The following is a 23,187-nucleotide window of genomic DNA, read 5'->3' on the forward strand; positions in this document are numbered from 1 at the left end:
GGGTACATTTACCTTCGAGTGCAAATCACAATGATGATTAACACACTGTTCCATATAGGTGCATATCTGACCAATAACACCAGTGCCGAGTGAACGTTGCGTCACGGTGTTCGTTCATGCATTCCCAAAATCTGTACAAGTCAGTCAGATTTGGTTTCACATCTCCATTGAGTGGCATCATTTCGATGAAATTACATAATTTTTCGACAAGAGAAAATATGGACCCTGATGTGTTTTCAATGCTGGATCAGATTCATACCCTATTGTAACTACATTTGATAATCTAGTTGCAAGGTGGAAATACTAAACGTATTTGCGTCTTATTGCTGCTATCTCAGTTACAGACGAATAAAGCATACTAGAGTTTTAATTAAACCCTAGAAGGGCCCAACTTGAAATCAGAGTACAGATTTCCAAGGTATGTGAAAGGTAATCTCTAAGTATTAGCTTTCGTCCTTACAGAAAATCAAGCCTTGAATCCTTATTGTTGACGTCAACACTTTCCCCGCAGGGGGCAGGAAGCCCTAAGCCAGTTCAAAGCTTTGAGCAAAGCGAAAAATCTATTTTTTGGTGAGATAGCCATGTCATCCTGATGGACCCACCCTTCTTTCATGATGACCCACCCGAAACTACTCTATCTGCGGCTATTCCCTCTTAAATGCAACAAGGGAATGGCGGCCGGTGATAGTAAGGAGAGGAAGTCCACCGGGTACCTAGATAACGGCTCCCCTTTCGTTCGCCACTCTTCCCTCTCAAAGAGGTAAATCTATTCGGGGTGAAGATTGCTATGTGTCATATCTAAAAAAATACTTCCCCTGATATTATGCGACATCCTTAAAGTTATATTACGGATGAATCGCGCCAGGAGTTAGAATTCTGGAAACCTTCGGTTTATTTCTCTGGGAGTATCCCTGTAGCAAATATCCCTTAGAAAGGCTACTTAAAGGAACCTTCCATCAGGACGACATGGCTATCTCACCCTAAAATAGATTTTTCGCTTTGCTCAACATCCGTTATGAAGCCAATAGGCCTAGGAAGAAAATAAAGGAAGTATACTAAACCCAAATCCTACTTTATGGATTGATAGACACCTTTTTAAAGTTACTAGATTTGATGCAAATATATATTGTTGCTATCTGACATATATCCTAGGACCTAGTATGTTATAAAACCAATAGCAGTGATACGTTATTGTAGAATCTGCATATGTGACCTGATCATAGTATTCCGTTCATAAAGTAAAAGTAAAATAATTGAGAGGTAGAATTAATCATATTTCTTATTTACTTATTTATTTATCATTATTTCCTCTCCCTAAAGAAACCCCTCAGAGACTAGACCTATATATTTAGCGTTAAGTATAACATGAGTTACCCGTGTGACCTACAATAATTTATTGCAAGTTTCGGAACCACGACTCTAACTAACTTTTGCTTTATACACAAAATGACATAAGGAAAATTAAATAATAATTTTGAATTCATAATATCAAATGCATAAGTTGTTATCATTAGACTGTAAGGCTAAGTTTAAATCTTTCTACGTCTCGACGCCCTCTTTCCCAGTTTCCTTCTATCTAGACAGACAGTTCCACGAATAGTCTCACGGAGTTAGGATGAACCAAGGATTCGTGCTACACTAACGTATTTAATTTTTGTTTTGAAACATTATTCTAGCATAAAATGTTTTTTTTTTTTTAACATTCTAATAATTTTCAATGATGGAATTCTACATAACAAAAGACCAACGTTGTCTCATGTTTAAAACGTGAAATACAAGTTTTAATACAAAGTATCAACTTAAGAACAACGTTCGTTCGTTGCAAAAATAATAAAAAAAAGTATCACTAGTTTTACTGCATGCTGGACTTGTTCTTGGAAGATGGCGTGTCAGCACAAGTATTTTAAGTAACATTGTCTCCAGTATTGGTTCTCAGTGAGGACTTTTAATCAGTTACCATGTGGTGGGTTCAATAGAAGCTGAACACATAGGTCTCCCATATGCACATTGATTCCGTGCTTTGTTCACTGAAACACTGGCCCTAGAGCAGGAGAGACCAAATTTCTTTTTTATTTTATGTTGTATTGGATTTCCTGTTTTAGCCTTCACAGGAAACTTCTTGGAGATCACAAAGCACCTCCCCAGAAATAGGGCTTTTCCTTCATCCAAACCCCTATATTTGTTTTATTAGTTTTCTTTTTTAATATTTCTTATTGTATAGTTATCACTAAGGTCTCAGAAATTAGGATGGTGTAGCCATTTGATGAAGGAATAAGAGATAGTTATTTACCATAATAGATATAGAAGTAGCATTATGGAGAGACGAGGGAAGGCTTTGAAATTCATGGAAAGGGCATACATGTAGAAATATACCAGATTGGAATTCAGATCAAGAGTGTACTAGCCATATGAGAATGAAGAGAAATCTTTATGGGGTTAGAAGTAGACGACTATAAATTAATGATGACTTTAAATTATAAGTTTTATTGTATTTTTCATTTATGACTTTGGGTCATATGAGTTCCTTACTCATATTCAGTCATTAAACATTGAACACATGTCTAAGTATTAGTACTTCTTTGCAGTTGCTTGTCCTGGGGATGGATTGTGGGCAGATCCATGTGACTGTCAGAAATACTACCAGTGTTATCCAGGTGGTGTCAATCATCTAAGTTGCGCTGAAGGTACACTATGGAATCAGGAGGCCCAGGTATGTATCGGGAGTTACAAGTAATATATTTTGAAAGTGTTCCGTTAACTATTATTAAGACTTGCTCAGAAAACAAAACTAACACTGGTGTTTTTATTTTTACTTTGGCTTGTTTTGTGAGTTGGAGGTTGAATAACATTTCCTCATTGTATTTTTTTCTTTACCCTTTATTCTTATAAGGAAAATTTGTGAGGGAATATCTCACCAGAAGACTCAGAAATACATAAACATGAGTTACCTTATTTCTATGAGCCTCCCCTGATGTGTTCATATCACTTTGTCCACAAAGCCGACTTATCAGACTTTACCCCAAAAACCAAAAAGTGTCCTGTTCTTCCTTTCTCAGGAGGCCCACCAAGGCAACATCTAGTGACTAATGGCAACTCGAGCTTTGGTTTATCTTTACCTGCTCTAATAATTTCCTAATGTTGCTCAAACAAGCGATGTTTATTCCATATTAGTAGCTCCAGGAGTTTCTTAAAGATTTTAGAAACAATAGATTGTCCTTTTTTAAAAGTGTTTAAACATCAAGTAACATATCCTTTGTCAATCATTTTTCGAGCTGAAGTAACCGAGAATTGAAGTAGCATATTAGCTGTTAAAAGGTACTCATTGTCATTTTCTTGTTAACTATTTCACTATAACTTTAATAAGGGATAATTGGAACCACCTTAACTACAAATTGAATGTTTCTTTTATGGTTTTAATTTAACTCTTAATTAATTGAGTTGCATTCTGGAAATGCTTTTCATGTTGGTTAGAGTAATGCTTCGTCTTTGTGAGGTTGTTTTGTTTTTATGCTTGGGAGAAGTTTTGCCACTTGGCTTTCCTCTCTCAGTTCTGTTTAGCTAATAGCTGATATACTAAAACTTCAAACCTAGCTCTTTAACAACGGTAATATATTTCACTTCATGTTGCACCTAGAGCCAGTCTCTTGGCTGCTAGAGAAATAATGAAAATAAGTAAAATTTTCAAATTGTAGTGACTTTAATATTTGAGCTCAATCATTCATTTTGGGTTGGGTCTGGTGAGTACAGTGGCAATGTATTTGCCAGGCATTCCCATAGCAGCAGATTGATTCCGACTTCGGGACTGTGAGTTAACTTTAAGCAGTCTACTGGGGAGGCTACTGCTGTGGTTGGGCATCAGAGGGGGAGGTGGGCAGTTGGGCTTGCCGAGCTAACATCCTGGTGCACATCTCTTCAAATGACACTGGAACTGAAACCAAACACCTTTACCTTGTATTCAAAAGGTTATATTTTACAAATGAATAATCAGAACCTCAGTACAGTCAGTCCTCTTTATTCAAGGGGGGGGGGGAGGGTTTAGATAACAAAGACAGGCGCAAAAATCGATAATCTGCGAATGCTTGCTGCCCTAGGTTGGGTCAACTCATAATCTACCAAATTACTGATCATTACCTACCTGCGGTTGACTGATGTTATTATTATTATCATTATTACTTGCTAACCTATAACCCTAGTTGGAAAAGCAAGATACTATAAGCCCAGTGGCCCAAAAAAGGAGAATAGCCCAGTGAGGAAAGGAAACAAGGAAAAATAATACATTTCAAGAACAATGACATTTAAATAAATATTTCCTGCATAAACTATGAAAACTTTAACAAAACAAGATGAAGAGAAACGAGTGTGCCCGAGTGTACTCTCAAACAAGAGAACTATAACCCAAGACAGTGGAAGACCATGGTACAGAGGCTATGGCACTACCTAATACTAGAGAACAATGGTCTAATTTTGGAGTGTCCTTTTCCCAGAAGAGTTGCTTACAATAGCTAAAGAGTCTCTTCTACCCTTACCAAGAGGAAAGTAGCCACTGAAATATTACAGTGAAGTAGTTAACCCCTTGGGTGAAGAAGAATTGTTTGGTAATCTCATTGTTGTCAGGTGAATGAGGACAGAGGAGAATCTGTAAAGAATAGGCCAGACCATTCGGTGTATGTGTAGGCAAAGGGAAAGTGAACCGTAACACACAGGGTAACCCACTGTACTGCACTACCTTCTTTTCACATAATTTTTATCGTGGTATTTTAAATTCTTACTACTTTTCAAAGGTATTTGTACATTATTAACATAGCTTTAGTACAAGGTAAGATGACTCACAAACCAAAAATCATCACCATGACTCATAATTCTAGTCACCATCACGCCACGCTTTCAAAGTGTACAAGTTTCAACAAAACACTCATTTGTATCTAACACTACTCAATGATACTGTAAAGTAAGAAAATGTCCCTAATAGCTGATGGTTGAAGTGCACCCAACATTGGAAACAAAAGTAAAAAAAGATGCTTTAATGAAGCACAATTATCTCTCTCTCTCTCTCTCTCTCTCTCTCTCTCTCTCTCTCTCTCTCTCTCTCTCTCTCTCTCTCTCTCTCTCTCTCTCAGTAAAGATCCTTGTTACATATATGTAAATTAACACATTTTCCTTACATTAAATTTTAATCTTCAGCTTATTACATCCTTTAAATAATATTTGATTTATTCCTGCATAATAAATCAATACAAACGTTTTAGTTTAAATAGTAAATTGAATAAAAAAGACAAAGCAGTTAAGTCCATGTAAAATGTGTATAGAATTTATATTCTACGTAGAAATAAAATTTTCCATACGATATCATTGACACGTGGCATTCGGTAAGAAAATGCAGTCATTTTTTTTTCTTTTTTGATAAAAAATGCATTTAATTTATCTCTTATTTCTTAATAAAAAAATTTCATGTTTTGATTAAAATAAACCTTTTTAAACATAGTGTAAGATAAGAACAATAAATTTGTCCTGGCATAACTTTGTCCCCTGCATTTGTCAATTATGTATTACCTCCTTAAAAATCGATAAAAAGGGCTCACCTCAGTTGACAGCTACGAGTGATTTATCAGATAGAGGAAGAAAAGGTAAATTCTACGTGATCGGTGAATGTTGGTCAAATTAACTTAAAGCTTGAGATAATTGTAATTGAACACATTTCATTTCATCATGTGATGGTAATTTTAAAGATTTATTTCTTAGGTAGTTTTTTTTCATTGATGAATAAGGAAGTTACTGATAAATCTATATAAATTCTAATTTCCTTATTTTTTCATTTAGATAACAGACCTTCCAAAGGAACATTATTCAAGTGCTTGGTTAGTATTGGTCAAATTAACTTAAAACTTTCGGTAATCATAATTGAAAAAAATTTCGTTTCATCATGTGATGGTAATTTTAAAAGAAAAAATATTTTCTAAAAAAGGGTAATATTTTTTTTTCATTAACAAGTTTTGGAACCATCGGTATATATTAAAGTTGATTCCCTATGTTCTTCAACATATTCCATAAAAAGAGACCTAGCTTCTAATTCAGTCATGTTTTTTTGTTTTTTTTAACACCAATAAAATATTTACAAAAGGATATCTCTGGTAATTTCCACGGAAAATATGCTACACACTCCCTATGAAGAAATGTTAAGATATTTCGATATTGGATTATACATATTTAATAATATGTAATCAGCATCATCATCTCCTCCTATAGCTATTGACGCAAATAACCTCGGATAGATTTCGACAGTCGTCTCTATCTTGAGCTTTTAATTCATTACTTCTCCATTCGTCATCTACTTGGCGCTTCATAGTCCTCAGCCAAGTAGGTCTGGGTCTTCCAACTCTTCTCGTGCCTTGTGTAGCCCACCCGAACGTTTGGTGAACTAATGTCTCATGGGGAGTGCGAAGAGCATGCCTAAACCATCTCCATCTACCTCTCATCATGATCTCGTCCACACATGGTACTCGAGTAATCTCTCTTATAGTTTCATTTCTAATTCTGTCCTGCCATTTACCTCCCAATATCCTTCTGAGGGTTTTGTTCTCAAATCTACTAAATCTATTGGAGATTGATTCATTGTCATACCATGACACCGATCTCACTAAACTGATATATTCTGATTTTTATATGTAATTTCGGGTGATATGATTTCCAAATTTTACTTAGCATAGCCATTGTCTGATTTGCCTTTTTCAGTCTTTTACTAAACTCTAATTTTATAGACCCTGTATTGGAGATCTTAGTTCCTAAATACTTAAATGATTCTACCTCATTAATCCTTTCTCCTTCCAATGATATTTTATCTTTCATTGCATAGTCTGTTCTCATCATCTCTGTCTTTCTTCTATTTATCCTAAGCCCAACCTCGTGTGATATTTCATGCATTCTGGTAAGCAAGCATTGCAAATCCTGTAGTGTTCTGGTAATAAGGACAGCATCACCAGCATACTCTAGATCTACTAAATTTCATTTCATCATATGATGGTAATTTTAAAAATAGATTTTTCTTATTTAATTAAATATTTAAATTAAGAAATAAGAAAGTTATTGATTATTCTATGTAAATTCGAATTTCCTCATTTTTTCATTGAAATAAATCTTCTAAAGAAAAATCATTCAAGCATATTGCATATAATGGAAAGAGAGAGATTATATGCAATATGCTTAAATGATTTTTCTTCAGAAGATTTATTTCAATGAAAAAATAAGGAAATTCGAATTTACATAGAATTATCAATAACTTTCTTATTTCTTAGTTTAAATATTTAATTAAATAAGAAAAATCTATTTTTAAAATTACCATCATATGATGAAATGAAATTTAGTAGATCTAGAGTATGCTGGTGATGCTGTCCTTATTACCAGAACACTACAGGAGAGTAATTATCCCGAAACTCCAAGTATGCGATTTGTTTTATATTTTATACACTTCTCTATATTGCGAATGACTGAATCCGCAAAGATTGAACCAGTTAATAAGAAAGGCCAACTATAAAACTTAATATTTGATAAGTTTTGAGTTTGTGTGGCAAAAGACAAAAAAAGGGTGCATATGTGAACAAGAATATTTGACAAAAAAGTAAAAAAGATGTGATGGAGAGATTTATTGTATTTTCCTCTTAAATAGATTATGTATCAACAAGTATTTATTTTTTCCCGCTTTGTCACAGAAAATATTATGTAAATTACGAAAGGAATCAATTGTAGAATGAAAAAATTAAAAATTGCTGAGCATGAAAACAATAATTGCTATAAAATACAACTAATTTTTCCTATCGTTATGTGGTAGAAAGTGTGCTATGGTTCAATTAAGGCTTTAACCCTAGTAGAGGCCAGTTTTACACTAAGGCAAAATTTCTAAATTTTAATGTCTATTAGAAAAAAACACTTCACAGGTATACTTCACCCTACGTCGGTAATTGGTTCCAGGAGAGGCGACTTAAGTCGAAAAGTGACTTGCTTGTCACCAGGCTAAACCACAAATAACCATTCTCAGTTATGTATTTTATTCAAAAATGCAATTTGAAAAAACGTGGTTAATAAGAATCTATTTTAAGGTTATAAACAAATAAATTTTAGTTTTTAATGTAGTAAAAAAAAAAGTTATCTAAATTTACGAATAAATGTACATAGTCAGGCCTCTTTTTTCATGAGTTCTCCCCTAGCGATTTTATTTGCACGCTACACAGAGAACCGCAATACCTATCAAATAAGAAATTACATATGCGGGTTAAAAAATCTCGTGTCGCGATGATCTCAAATAGCCTGAGCTCCTTTACACTGGGCATGCTTCGTGCCACTTGCCTCTCTCTCCAACCAGCTCGCGGCTTTGGCCACAATGTACGCGATGAGCGACGAGGTAGAGGCATGACCAGGACCCATACTTGGGCGGCAGGACAGCGACAAAATGTTGCGTGCCCACACCAGAACCGCCACACCTCTCTTGCATCCTCGCTCTCAGCAGTCTAAGATACCTCTCATAAACATGACACGATGGTGTTTGAATAGGAAATTACTACTGATTGAAAATCTTTGTTATAATCTGAACAATAGATTATACAAGAGTTTGGATTCACGATTTTAATAAGCAGAGAAGGGAAAATAAGTTAATTTTTGCAATTGATATTGCCAATCTCGTTTGTGCCACGACAAATTTTATGATTATCTGCGTATGACACAGGTCTTTTGATTCTTTGTTGGCAATAGCCTTCTTAGATTCAGGCTCACAAAAGAAAGAAAGAAAAAAAAAAGATCAAACTATAGACAACCTCAATCTCTCTCTTACCAGCCAATTATAATTACTTCAAACATGATAAAGTTCTCGAAAAATCATTGTCCCTTTTATTCCAGAATTAACTAGTATTTGCATAAGATATATTGTTTAAAGGTACACACGATTTTTATTTATATTTGAAATTTCTCTACTTTATCTTTTAGATCTTTTGCGGATATATATATATATATATATATATATATATATATATATATATATATATATGTGTGTGTGTGTGTGTGTGTATTTATATACATACATATATTTACATATATGTACGCTATATGTATATATATATATATATATATATATATATATATATATATATATATGTATATATACATATATAAAAATAAATAAATATATATTTACATATATACTGTATATATGTATATATATATATATATATATATATATATATATATATATATATATATATGCCAATGATGCTACTCTCTTTGCATCAATTCCATCTCCTGAATGTAGATCTGGGGTTGCTGAATCCCTTAATAGAGATCTAGCTAAAATTAGTGCATAGTGCAAATTATGAGGTATGAAGTTGAATCCTAACAAAACTCAAATTATGATTGTAAGTAGGTCAAGGACAGTGGTTCCTCATCATCCGAATCTCAGCATTGATAATGTTTCTTTAACATTGTATGACTTTTAAAAATTTTACGTGTGATTCTCGACAGCAAATTTACTTTTGAGAAACACATTAGGTCTGTGTCTTCTTCAATTGCACAAAAAAATTGGCTTATTGAGAAAGTCTTTCAAGATTTTTGGTGATCAATCTATTCTGTAGAAGTGTTTTCATTCTTTCATTCTACCTTGTTTTGAGTATTGTTCTCCTGTCTGGTCTTCAGCTGCTGATTCTCATCTTAATTTGTTGGACAGAAACTTACGGTCTATTAAATTTCTTATTCCTGATCTAGATATCAATCTCTGGCACCGTCGTTCAATTAGTTCATGATGCATGTTGCATAAGATTTTTCATAATTCTGACCATTCTTTACATTCAGATCTTCCTGGACAATTCCATCCAGTTCGTAATACTAGGCAGGCAGTTATTTCTAATGGCCAGGCCTTCTCCATCGTGAGGCTCAATACTACACAGTATTCTAGAAGTTTTATTCCAGCTGTGACCAAGTTGTGGAATGATCTTCCTAATCGGGTAGTTGAATCGGTAGAACTTCAAAAGTTCAAAGTTGCAACAAATGTTTATATGTTGAACAGGCTGACATAAGTCTTTTTATAGTTTATATATGACATATCTGTTTTGACGTTGTTACTGTTTTTAGAATGATTTATTGTTAATTTGTTTTCATCATTTATATATTTCCTTATTTCCTTTCCTCATTGGGCTATTTTTCCCTGTTGAAGCCCTTTGGCTTATAGCATCCTGCTTTTCCAACTGGGGTTGTAGCTTGGCTAGTGATGGTAATAATAATAATAATGATAATAGTAATAATAATAATAATAAATCTATATATATTACTATATATATATGTATATAAATATATATATGTATATAAATATATATATGTATGTATATATATGTATATATATGTATGTATATATGTATATATATGTGTATATATATATATGTGTTTATATATAAATATATATATATATATATATATGTATGTATATATATATATATACATATATATATATATATATATATATATATATATATATATATATATACATCATACATACATATGTATATATATATATACACATATATATATTTATATATATTTATATATGTATATATATATATATATATATATATATATATATATACACACACATATATATAGATATATTTATATATATATATATATATATATATATATATATACATATATATATATTTATATATGTATATATACATACACATACATATACATATACACTCATATATATATATATATATATATATATGTATATATATATATATATATATATATATATATATATATATATACATATATATATATATATATATATATATATATATATATATATAAGGGATTTTGACGAAGGAAAAATCTATTTCTGGGGAGAGACCTGTGACGCCCGGTGAAAAGAGTCCTTCTTTACACTTTTCTGATATAAATCTTCCAAATATACCAGAGAAAGATAAAAGCATGGAATGCAGAGGTTACTACCCTCGAGCGAGCAGCTCGTGGGTGTTGTGTATACATCAGGGGCGTGTGAAAACCACTATTCACAGGCTGTCTTCCATTTAGATAATTCCTTCATCAAAGGGAAGGGCCGTAACAAAGGCCCCAGAAACCACACTTGGACCATGCCACCGTCACCCAACACGAGCGCCCTCTAGGTCATCCTTCTGCAAGAACATATGGCTTGGCAAGGAAAGGGTGGGTCCGTACAAAAATAACCGGGAAGGGTTTCACCGGGCGTCACAGGTCTTTCCCCAGAAATAGATTTTTCCTTCATCAAAATCCCTTTTCTGGGTCGACCTGTGACGGCCGGTGAAAATGTACCAGAGAATGCCTTCCAAGCCCAATAAAGTAATAACATAATGAGGAGAATACAAACACCATGTAAGACAATAATATAATATAATAATGTAAGTAAACCTCAAATTACCAACTAGCCAAATGACATAGGGAATGTAAGGCTAAATAAATATGAACACCAGGAATCAACTGAGTGTCGAAACGCAAAAGGCATCAAACCTTACATGTCTAAGCATATCTAAACATTAAACGAAAGGTAACTACAATAACAGTTAAATCATAGGAATTAAACATGGTAAATATCATAGGGCTAACGAACTATCCAGGAGAGTGGCGACGTGGTGTGAGTGGCGGGTAGGAGGGAGAAGAGAAGAGATGGAAGAAAGGAAGAAGAAGAGATTAATGGGGAGAGATAAGACTCCCCGCTGCCACCGTCGGGTATTTAAGGGCCTGTAAGTTCTTTAGATAGTGGCGTTTGAAAACCATAGGGGATTTCCAACCCGTATATTTTTTAAAGTCATCAAAGTCCCTGTTCTGGAAGTAATTGATGGAGGTATCTACTGACCGTATATCATGAGCCTGGGGAAATGATTCTGGATTAGTATGTTTAATGAAGTAGAGGATTTGTTGCCTGATACCGTGAATGGAAATAGTACCTCCTTGTTCCCTGATAACCAAGGGGCCAGACAAGCGGGTGGCAGTTCTAGCTAAAAAGGCCCTGAGAGTAGTGACTGGACACAGAGAAAGGATCCTGGGGAAGAAGGATAATCTTCCGAGGGGAGCACCTATTTTGCGGATCCTCATTTTTAGCTAGGAAAGCTTTGTCTGGAGAAAGAAGTACTTCGGCTGAAGGGAGGAAATCTATGTTTTCCGGGTTTCGTGAGAGAGCTGCTAGTTCTGATATTCCAGCACCTGAGGCCAAAGCCATTAGAAATAAAGTCTTCCTAAGAAGAGTGATATAAGAGCAGGATTCATTGTCCGTGTCCGTCGCAAGTTTGAGGATATCGTTCAGAGACCAAGAGACCTTTTGTGGCCGAACCGAAGGTCGAAGCCGAGCACATGCTTTTGGAATAGATGAGAAATAGGAATCAGATAGGTTAATGTTAAACCCAACAAGGAAGGTCATCTTCAAAGCTGACTTGATGATGGTTAAAGTGCTAGCTGCTAGGCCTTTGTCAAATAGGAACCTCAAGAAAGAGATGGCTAAATTCGGAGACATACGAGTATGGTCTGAACTCTTAGGAAATCTGCTAGGTCTTAACGGCCGAATCATAGTGACGAAGTGTCGAGTCCCTTTTGTCTGATTCGATGAAGAGAACGTTTTCCGGGTCAATGTTCGCGTCTCTACGAGCTGCAAACTTCATGTAGTCCACAAAGTTAGAGTTTGGCTATCCTTGAGGAATCTGACACAGTGAGTTTGGATTGCTTGGGTCAGTTTGGGGAACGAGATCCGGAAGGGACGGAGTTTCAACTCGAGGAGGAGAGGAAACCAACTGTTCTTTGGCCAGTGAGGTGGTACTAAAGCCACTGCCCCCTCGGAAGGAGCGTAGTTTGTGTAAAACTTTCATTAGAAGATTCACTGGGGGAAATAGGTAAATCTTCTTCCAATGGTTCCAATCCAGGGTTAATGCATCCATGGCATAAGCCTGAGGGTCCAGGGTTGGGGTCACATAACAAGGAAGTTTGTGATTCATCTGAGTTGCGAATAGATCTACCTGGAGGCCTGGAACCAGCCTGAGTATCCACCAGAATGAAATTATGTCTAGAGACCATTCTGACTCCAGTGGTTTCGTCCTGGATAGTGAGTCCGCTCTCACATTCTGGACTCCCGCTAGGTGAGTTGCTGACAGGAACCAGTTCTTTTCTGTTGCCTAGGCGAAGATAGTGACCAGGATCTGATTCAGGTTGGGTGACTTGGATCCGCCTCTGTTGACGCAGTGTACTACGTCTGTGCTGTCTGACACTACTCTGATGTGGGTCGACCTCGGAGGAGAGTCTCTTCAGGGTCAAGAACACTGCCATGGCTTCGAGAACATTGATATGGGACTGTTTCATGGCGGGTGACCAAGAGCCCTGAAACATCTGATGTTCGGAGTAACCCCCCCATCCACTCAGAGACGCGTCTGTATGAATTGTCACTTGTGGAGGTGGGAATTGTAGAGGAACCGATTTGGAGAGGTTCCTCGGTTCGGACCATGGGCGTAGTCTCATTTTCAAGACAGAGGGGATCTTCGAGACCTTGTCTCTTAAAGGTACTGTAGCTCTCTTTCTCCAAACTCGATTGATGTCTTTGAGTTTGGCTTTTAATAGGAGATCTGTTACTGAAGCGAATTGGAGAAGGCCGAGGATTCTTTCTAAGGCTCTTCTGGACACCTGTTTGTGTTTGAGAAAATTCTTGATCTTGGAAGCTATTTCTCTTACCTTTTTGAAAGGGAGAGACAACGTGAGCTTCGAAAGGTCCCACTGAATGCCTAACCATTCTAAGTGGCCTGATGGTTGCAGGCGGGACTTTTGGAGATTGACCCGAAATCCCAGGTTGGCAAGAAATCGAAGTACTTCCTTCGTAGCTCTGTTGCCTTCCATGGCCGACCGGGCCCAAATGAGCCAACCGTCCAGATAAGCAATGATCTGTATCCCTTGGTTCCTGAGTTGTTCTAACATTGTCTCTCCCAGTTTCGTGAATATCCTGGGATCAATGTTGAGGCCGAAGGGCATGACTTTGAACGCAAAAGCTTTCCTGCCTAGGCGGAAACCCAGATAAGGAGAGAAGTTTCGAGCTATTGGCACATGATAATAGGTGTCGGTAAGGTCGATAGAGGTGGTGACGGCCCCGCGGGGAAGTAAGGTCTGTACCTGAGAGATAGTCAACATCCGGAACTTGTCGCAGAGAATGTAAGAGTTTAGCTTTGACAAGTCCAGGTCCACTCTCAATGCCGACAAGCCTTTCTTCGGAATTGTGAACAGGCGGCCTTGGAACTTCAGTGATTGAACCCGTTTGATTGCTTTCTTCTTGAGTAACTCTGTGGTGTACTCTTTCAGAATGGGAGTGGGTTTCTGGGAGAAGGTCACTGGTGGAGGAGGAGAACCTTGTGGCCATTTCCACCCCAAACCTTTAGAGATTATGCTATGAGCCCACGGACTGAAGGTCCAATGGTCTCGAAAGTGGTAAAGTCTCCCCCCTACCGGGACCACCTCATTGTGAGGGAGTGAATCTAGGTCCTTTCCTTCCCCGAGCCCCCTTTGTCCTAGGTCCGCCTCGATGGCGGAACTGTCCTCTACCCCTGTAGCCTCCTCTCTGGTGTCCACGAAAGGAACCTGAGGGTTCGGAGCTAGGATTGTATGCAGGCGAGGGCATCCAAACGGGGTTGGGTTGTGTACCTGGGGAATCAGTGAGGTAGACCACCTGTTGAGGGGGATTCGGAGGCAGAGACGTCGAAGCAGAGGGAGACTGTGATGACGAGTGGGTAACTGACGATTGATGGCAGTGACCCCGGTTCGTCTTGTAAGGGGTAAATCTCTGCTTCTTCCTGAAGAAAGCTTGCTTTTGGGCTTTGACCTTCTTTTTGGCAGTGAGGCCCCGCCTCACCTGCAATTTTGGTTTGCTCTCATATCATCTTGTAGAACCTTGTTCACCTCCTCCTGAGGGAAGAGGGTTTTACCCCAGCAGGAGGAAGCTATCAGCCTGTTCGGTTCATGTCTGATAGAGGCCTCAGACAGAACGTATTTCCTACAACTAACCCGAGCAGACCACAAAGCTTGTAGGTCGATTTGGTAGGACAGAGATAGGTTCTTCGTGAATATCCGAAACAAGGTCTCAGTGGGAAAAAGCGAGGCTAGGGACTCAGCGAGGTGGGGTCCGTCTCTTTAAGAGCCGGCATGGCAGAACCTTCTTTGACAGCTTGAATAGTAAGACCTGTCAATTTATCCGTAATAGGCAAGGTAATAATGAGAGCAGTTGTAAATATGGCGTAGGCCCCATTGTGTGGGGTGAGCTTGGAATTAGCGTACCCCCAGACCGACAACGTCCTGGCCCAGACCGCTTGGGCCTGCTCCTTAGGAAATATTACCGTTACCTTCGGTACCTTGTCTAACCTAACCAAGGCATGCTCTTTCAAACGAACAAATCCGTTGAATGGGAATTCTAGTCCCGGAGGGTAAATTCTAGGGCCTCTAGAGGGCGGACGCCTATGTCATCCAGAGTTATGGTACCATCTATATATGGAGCATGTAAGGCAAATCTCTATGGGTTGTTTTTATCGAAGGAGGTTACTTCGATGCGTCTGGGGCTGTAGGGGGACACATCCGAGTTCCTGAACGGATCAGATTCGCCACCATATCTTTGAGCTCCGTCATAGCTCCTTGGCTTACCCTAGAATGTGTTGTATCTGCTCTTTAACCATATCCCTGATCAGGTCGGCGGGGAAGGAGGGATCCTGAGCACGACCCGCTGACGAAGCCCTGGACTTAGCGGACTTCGTCTTTTAGGAGTCACGGTTTTATGCAAAGTAATATGAACATCAGGATCCTTTGAGGGTCCTAGGACCGGTGACGCAGATAATGGCAAAGCTGAAGGCTCAAAACTCATCACCACCAACCTGCTCGTCCATGGGTTCGACGTCCAACCCTAGAGAGGACACGTCCCCCTCCAATAAAGCTTCCTCTTCCGTTGGAATGGTTGCTCTAACCACCTCAATTAACGGGGCTGCTGTCTCCGGTGGAACTGCCGCAGTAGTAGAGCCCGGGAACAGTTGAGAGGCCATGTCTCCGTCGAGGAGATAGGGTCTGCCAGATGGAGCATTCCTTCCAAATCTTGACACCCAAGGGCGGAGAGCCGCTCTTGCAGCCTGGAGAGATTCATCATCATCCTGAAAGAGGTGAGGGGATTAGTGATGAAGGAGAAGACCGTTCTCCTCAATAAGCGATGTATACATAAATCAAGAACAAATTAAATCATCGCCAAAGGATACCAAAAGGAACAAATTAGAACCAACTTACATTATCGTTCAGGAGTAGGGAGGACAGCTCGTAGCAGAGCGTGCATGACTCCGGGAACCATACCATGTAGGCGGACCTTCTGTAAAAGAAAGGAGACATAAGTCTGGATGTTCCTTGAGACTCTGGTTAGTGATCCTATTCACAGGCTGGGATCAACCAAATTATCTATAAAACAATAATATATATGTATATGTATATATTTGTACATGTATATAATATATATGTATATATTTATGCATATATTTAATTATATATATGTATATATATGGATAAATATCCATACAACATCGTGTTCAAATAGAAATAAATTTCTACTTCGTACTTGGGATCGAACACTAGCCCCTTCTAATGAAAAAGCCAGGTCGAAACCAACCATGCCATGAGAGGCCATTTTACTGGATAACATTAATTATGTGTGGCTAACATGATTCTATCATTGCTAGCTAGAGCTACAAATTAACATATAATGTCAAGTAACCACGTAACATGTAACTATAAACCTCATCGGTAAAATAATGTTAACCTCGGTTCTGAACGACTGAGTGGTTCTGAACGTCTGAGTGATCTCCAGTGACACCGGAGATCCGGTGACAAAGGTCCGTAATAGTGAAATCGTGAACACCAGCGGTAAGATAATGTTAACCTCAATGCTGAACGTCTGTGTGATCTCCGGTGAAGCCGGAGATTCGGTGAAAAAGGACCGTAATAATGAAATTGTGATTAATCATGAAAAAGGTTCGTGTGCATAAGGCCGAAGCCGGAGTCTGAGTGCCGGATTTCACCGTTGCACTCCAAATATCTGACTAGTTCCCAACCCAATGAGTATCCATTATAGCGGAGTATAACTCAAGGCGGTGAACGTTCCGAAGAGAACGGAACTACGGGTGGCGGCATAAAGCGATCCCGAAATAATGACTCATACACTAACGGAACCTATTAATAATGCTAGCTATATTAACAGTAACCACATCAATAAAACGTAAATACCATCAAACGTAATATCATAAACCCGGAGAAGAAGAGGAGGCAGGGATAACTCGTGAGCGTATAAAACGGAAAACGGGAAATCCACCTCTCCTTACTCGAGATTAAGAAAGAAAACGAGAGAAAGGGTAACTCGTAACTGTAGTAACAGAAACCGAGAACTCCATGCTCACGCACTCATGGTTACATTATAAAGAACCAAAAGCACACAATAATATGATATAAGAATAGTGATAAAATTGTAATAACCAAGAACGAAGAATAACGACAGCGTAACAAATAAATAAAAAGATATAGTCTAAAACGACCACCTTCCCGAGGCGTGTACTTAAACTATAACAAAGGCAAGAACGTTATTCTTCGTTCGTCCAAATTGGACTTGCTAGCAAAAAAAAAAAATACCATAGTAAAAACAATAATAAAATAATGATAATAATAATGGTCATAAAACATAAGTGATATAACCTAGATGACAGAGTACCAGATGGGCAATATTAACTTGAAATACTAGCGAAGCGAACGAAGCCAACATGGCTGCCGACACCGAGGAAGGCCAATCCACTCCCAAAATTAAAATCCACATTACTGGAAAAGCACAAATGCCCGGTACTGAAAAAAAGCTGTCAAAACAAACTATGGTACTTAACATTGGTAAAGGTGAAGTAGCAGCGTCATTATTATTATTATTATTATTACTATCCAAGCTACAACCCTAGTTGGAAAAGCAAGATGCTATAAGCCCAGGGGCTCCAACAGGGAAAAATAGCTCAGTGAGGAAAGGAAATAAGGAAATAAATAAATGAAGAGAACAAATTAACAATAAATCATTCTAAAATAAGAAACAACGTCAAAACAGACATGTCATATAATAAACTATCAACAACATCAAAAACAAATATGTCATAAATAAACTATAAAAAGATTATGTCTGCCTGGTCAACAAAAAAGCATTTGCTCCAACTTTGAACTTTTGAAGTTCTACTGATTCAACCACCCGATTAGGAAGATCATTCCACAACTTGGTCACAGCTGGAATAAAACTTCTAGAGTACTGCGTAGTATTGAGCCTCGTGATGGAGAAGGCCTGGCTATTAGAATTAACTGCCTGCCTAGTATTACGAACAGGATAGAATTGTCCAGGGAGATCTGAATGTAAAGGATGGTCAGAGTTGTGAAAAATCTTATGCAACATACATAATGAACTAATTGAACGACGGTGCCAGAGATTAATATCTAGATCAGGAATAAGAAATTTAATAGACCGTAAGTTTCTGTCCAACAAATTAAGATGAGAATCAGCAGCTGAAGACCAGACAGGAGAACAATACTCAAAACAAGGTAGAATGAAAGAATTAAAACACTCCTTCAGAATAGATTGATCACCGAAAATCTTGAAAGACTTTCTCAATAAGCCTATTTTTTGTGAAATTGAAGAAGACACAGACCTTATATGTTTCTCAAAAGTAAATTTACTGTCGAGAATCACACCTAAAATTTTGAAAGAGTCATACATATTTAAAGAAACATTATCAATACTGAGATCCGGATGTTGAGGAACCACCGTCCTTGACCTACTTACAATCATACTTTGAGTTTTGTTAGGATTCAACTTCATACCCCATAATTTGCACCATGCACTAATTCTAGCTAAATCTCTATTAAGGGATTCACCAACCCTAGATCTACATTCGGGGGATGGAATTGATGCAAAGAGAGTAGCATCATCTGCATATGCAACAAGCTTGTTTTCTAGGCCAAACCACATGTCATGTGTATATAGTATGAAAAGTAATGGGCCAAGAACACTACCCTGTGGAACACCAGATATCACATTCCTATAATCACTATGGTGCCCATCAACAACAACTCTTTGAGATCTATTACTTAAAAAATCAATAATAATGCTAAGAAACGACCCACCCACTCCCAACTGTTTCAGTTTGAAAACAAGGGCCTCATGATTAACACGGTCAAAGGCAGCACTAAAATCAAGGCCAATCATACGAACTTCCCGACCACAATCAAGGGATTTCTGTACAGCATTGGAGATTGTAAGAAGGGCATCACATGCTCCAAGGCCTTTACGAAAACCAAATTGCAAACTAGGGAGTAGATGATTACCTTCAGCAAACCTATTAAGACGTTTTGCCAGAAGACGTTCAAAAACTTTAGATAATATGGGAGTTATGGAAATTGGGCGGTAATCAGTGGGACTTGAGCTACCACAAACACATTTACATAGAGGAGTAACATTACCAATTCTCCAACTAGTGCTAAAAGCTCCTCTTCTTGCTAACTTGCGCAAAATAACAGATAACTTTGGAGCTAAGAAATCTGCTGTCTTTATAAAAAACAAAGGAAAAATACCATTTGGGTCTACACCTCCATAAGCATCAAGGTCCATCAACAGAGCTTTAATCTCACGAGATCGAAAAGCTAAACTAGTTAGTTTAGCCTCAGGAAAACAGGAATGAGGAAGTTCAAGTTTTTCATTACTCTGTTTACTGTCAAAAACATCAGCCAAAAGGGTTGCCTTTTCCTTTGGACAGTGAGTGACTGAGCCATCTGGTTTAAGTAAAGGTGGAACTGTTGCATCTACACCAAAGAGTGCAGATTTAAGGGTAGACCACCATTTATGTTCCTGAGTTGTACCAGAAAGTGTTTCTTTTATGGTTAAATTGTACTCCTTTTCAGTTGAGGCATAAACTCTCTGAGCAAAAGCTCGAAGCTGAGTATAGTTGTTCCAGGTCAAATCTGATCTGTTACCCTTCCAAAGTTGATAGGCCTCCTGCTTCTCCAAAAAAGCACGTCTACAATCATTATTGAACCACGGTTTGTCCTTCACTCGGTACCTTAGCACACGAGAAGGGATACGCCTATCAATTATGTTGACTAGATTCTCATTCAAAGGGACAACAGGATCTACACTATTATATAATTGTGACCAATTCAAGCACAAAAGATCATGTAAAATCCCATTCCAGTCTGCTTGGGATTTCATATAAATTTTACAAGAATATGATATATCAGGGACAGGCTGCTCAGTCTTCACTAATAATGAAATCAAGGCATGATCAGATGTCCCGACTGGAGAACCAACCTTACCAGTTATAACGCCAGGGGAGTCAGTGTATACAAGGTCCAAGCAATTACCAGACCTGTGAGTAGCTTCATTTATGATTTGCTCACAGCCTGATTCAGAGGCAAAGTCTAAAGCTCTTAAGCCATGGCGATCGGTAGGAGAGATAGAACTTAACCACTCCCTATGGTGAGCATTAAAATCACCAACAAAGACAAAGGAAGCCTTTCTATCATCTTCTTGTATCTTAGCCATAATGGTAAGAAGACAATCGAAGATATAATCATCCATGTCTGGATTCCGGTAGATCGAACATAAATAAAAGTTGTTATGCCTGCCACAAACTTTTATTACCTGAATCTCATGACATCCACATTGATAGCAGGACTTATGAGAAGCAGGGTACTCGGTCCTAATATACACCGCCATTCCCCTGGCCCTAGGGATGGCATCACGTTTCAACATTATTGGCTTCTTGAAACCAGTTATAAGGAGCTCAGATGAGTGCCTCATATTAGAAACCAAAGTTTCTGAGCACAAAAGAATATCATACTGTCTGGACGCAACTGTAAGGTCTTGGATATTTGCATGAAGACCACGAATATTGCAATACAGAAAACGACATTGACGAAATCTAGGACGTGCTGGTCCAGGATTTCGCTCAATGTCTCCAGACAGCATAAGAATTAATAGAAATAAAAAAGAGACATCATACTTAAAAACTAGATTAACAAGAATTATAACAAAAACAATACGTACAGAATTATAAACAAAGTGATTGATGATACCCATAGACTATAGTAAAAAGTCGGAAAAACTGGTCAACATGGAGGAGCCGATACACCATGCAAGGCTAAATACCCTCCAGGATAGCCACTTCAACTGAAGGGAGGACAGTAAGTCAGTCATGATGAATTAACGCCCAACACGGGAAAAACACCGAAAGCACAAACAATATGACTATGCGGGTAAGTCGTCCAAAACAGAAGGATGACCTAGAGGGCGCTCGTGTTGGGTGTCGGTGGCGTGGTCCAAGTGTGGTTTCTGGGGCCTTTGTTACGGCCATTCCCTTTGATGAAGGAATTATCTAAATGGAAGACAGCCTATGAATAGTGGTTTTCACACGCCCCTGATGTATACACGACACCCACGAGGTGCTCGCGCGAGGGTAGTAACCTCTGCATTCCATGCTTTTATCTTTCTCTGGTATATTTGGAAGATTTATATCAGAAAAGTGTGAAGAAGGACTATTTTCACTGGCCGTCACAGGTCGACCCAGAAATATATGTTTATATATAAATATATATAAATATATAAATGTATATATATATATATATATATACTGTATATATATATATATATATATATATATATATATATATATATATATATATATATATATATATATACATCATCATCTCCTCAATGTACATACATACATACATATACACATCATCATCTCCTCCTACGCCTATTGACGCAAATGGCCTCGGTTAGATTTCACCAGTCGTTTCTTTCTTGAGTTTTTAATTCAATACTTCTCTATTCATCATCATCTACTTTGCTCTTCATAGTCCTCAGCGAGGAGGGCCTGGGTCTTCCAACTCTTCTATTTCCTTGTGGAGCCCAGCTGAACATTTGGTGAACTAATCTCTCTTGGGGAGTGTGAAGAGCATGCCTAAACCATCTCCATCTACCCCTCACCATGATCTCATCCATATATGGGACTCAAGTAATCTCACTTATAGTTTCATTTCTAATCCTGTCCTGCCATTTAACTCCCAATATCCTTCTGAGTACTTTGTTGTTAAATCTACTAAATCTATTGGAGATTGTTTCATTGTCATACCATGACTCATGTCCATAGAGTAACACTGATCTTATTAAACTGACATATAGTCTTATTTTCATATGTAATTTCAGGTGATTTGATTTCCAAATGTTACTTAACATAGCCATTGTCTGATTTGCTTTTGTCAATCTTTCACTAAACTCTAATTCTAAAGACCCTGTATTGGAGATCATTGTTCCTAAATAATTAAATGATTCTACCTCTTTAATCCTTTCTCCTTCAAATGATATTTCATCTTCCTTTGCATACTCCGTTCTCATCATCTCTGTCCTTCTTCTATTTATCTTCAGCCCACCCTAGTATGATATTTCATGCATTCTGGTAAGCAAATATTGCAAATCCTGTGGCGTTCTGCTAACAAGGACAGCATCATCAGCATACTCTATGTATGCTAAATTCATATCACCAATCCAGTCCAATCCTTCTCCACCATTTCTGACTTCTACGCAATACAAAATCTATGAGAAATATAAACAACATCGGTGAAAACGCATTCACTTGGAGTACTCTGCTGTTCACTGGAAATTCATTCGATAAGACTCAATTAACATTAACTTTGCATTTGTCATTCTCATGAACAGACTTAATAAAATTTATGTTTAAGAGGAATTCCATAATAGTGCAGGACTTTCCACAAAATTGGCCGGTGCACACTATCGAAGGCTTTTTCATAGTTCACAAATGTCATCGAAAGGGGATTTCTACATTCTGCGGATTGCTGTACAACATGTTTAAAAATGAAAATTTGATCAGTGCAACTTCTACCTTTTCTAAATCCTGCTTGTTCATCTCTCAGCTTTTCATCAGTCTTACTCTCCAATCTCTTTAGAATGAGCATACTATATATTTTCATAACAACTGACGTAATTGTTATGCCTTTGTAATTTATTGCAATCAGTAAGGTCTCGTTTTTTTTTTGCTATTTTCACGAACCGGATGATGCAATATTTGAATCCCACCACTGTATATACTACAGTAT

General features: G+C 37.7%; 1 protein-coding gene across 1 annotated transcript in view; it reads left to right on the forward strand.

Moving 5' to 3' along the window:
• Positions 1 to 23,187, forward strand: part of LOC137638804 (probable chitinase 10) — a 341,653-nt gene that overhangs the window by 264,428 nt on the left and 54,038 nt on the right. The window contains exon 26 of the mRNA XM_068371185.1: positions 2,586 to 2,710. Coding sequence (XP_068227286.1) covers positions 2,586 to 2,710 — 125 coding nt within the window. The remainder of the gene's footprint in view (positions 1 to 2,585; positions 2,711 to 23,187) is intronic.

Source organism: Palaemon carinicauda, chromosome 3 (assembly GCF_036898095.1).
Source record: "Palaemon carinicauda isolate YSFRI2023 chromosome 3, ASM3689809v2, whole genome shotgun sequence".
Lineage (NCBI taxonomy): Eukaryota > Metazoa > Arthropoda > Malacostraca > Decapoda > Palaemonidae > Palaemon > Palaemon carinicauda.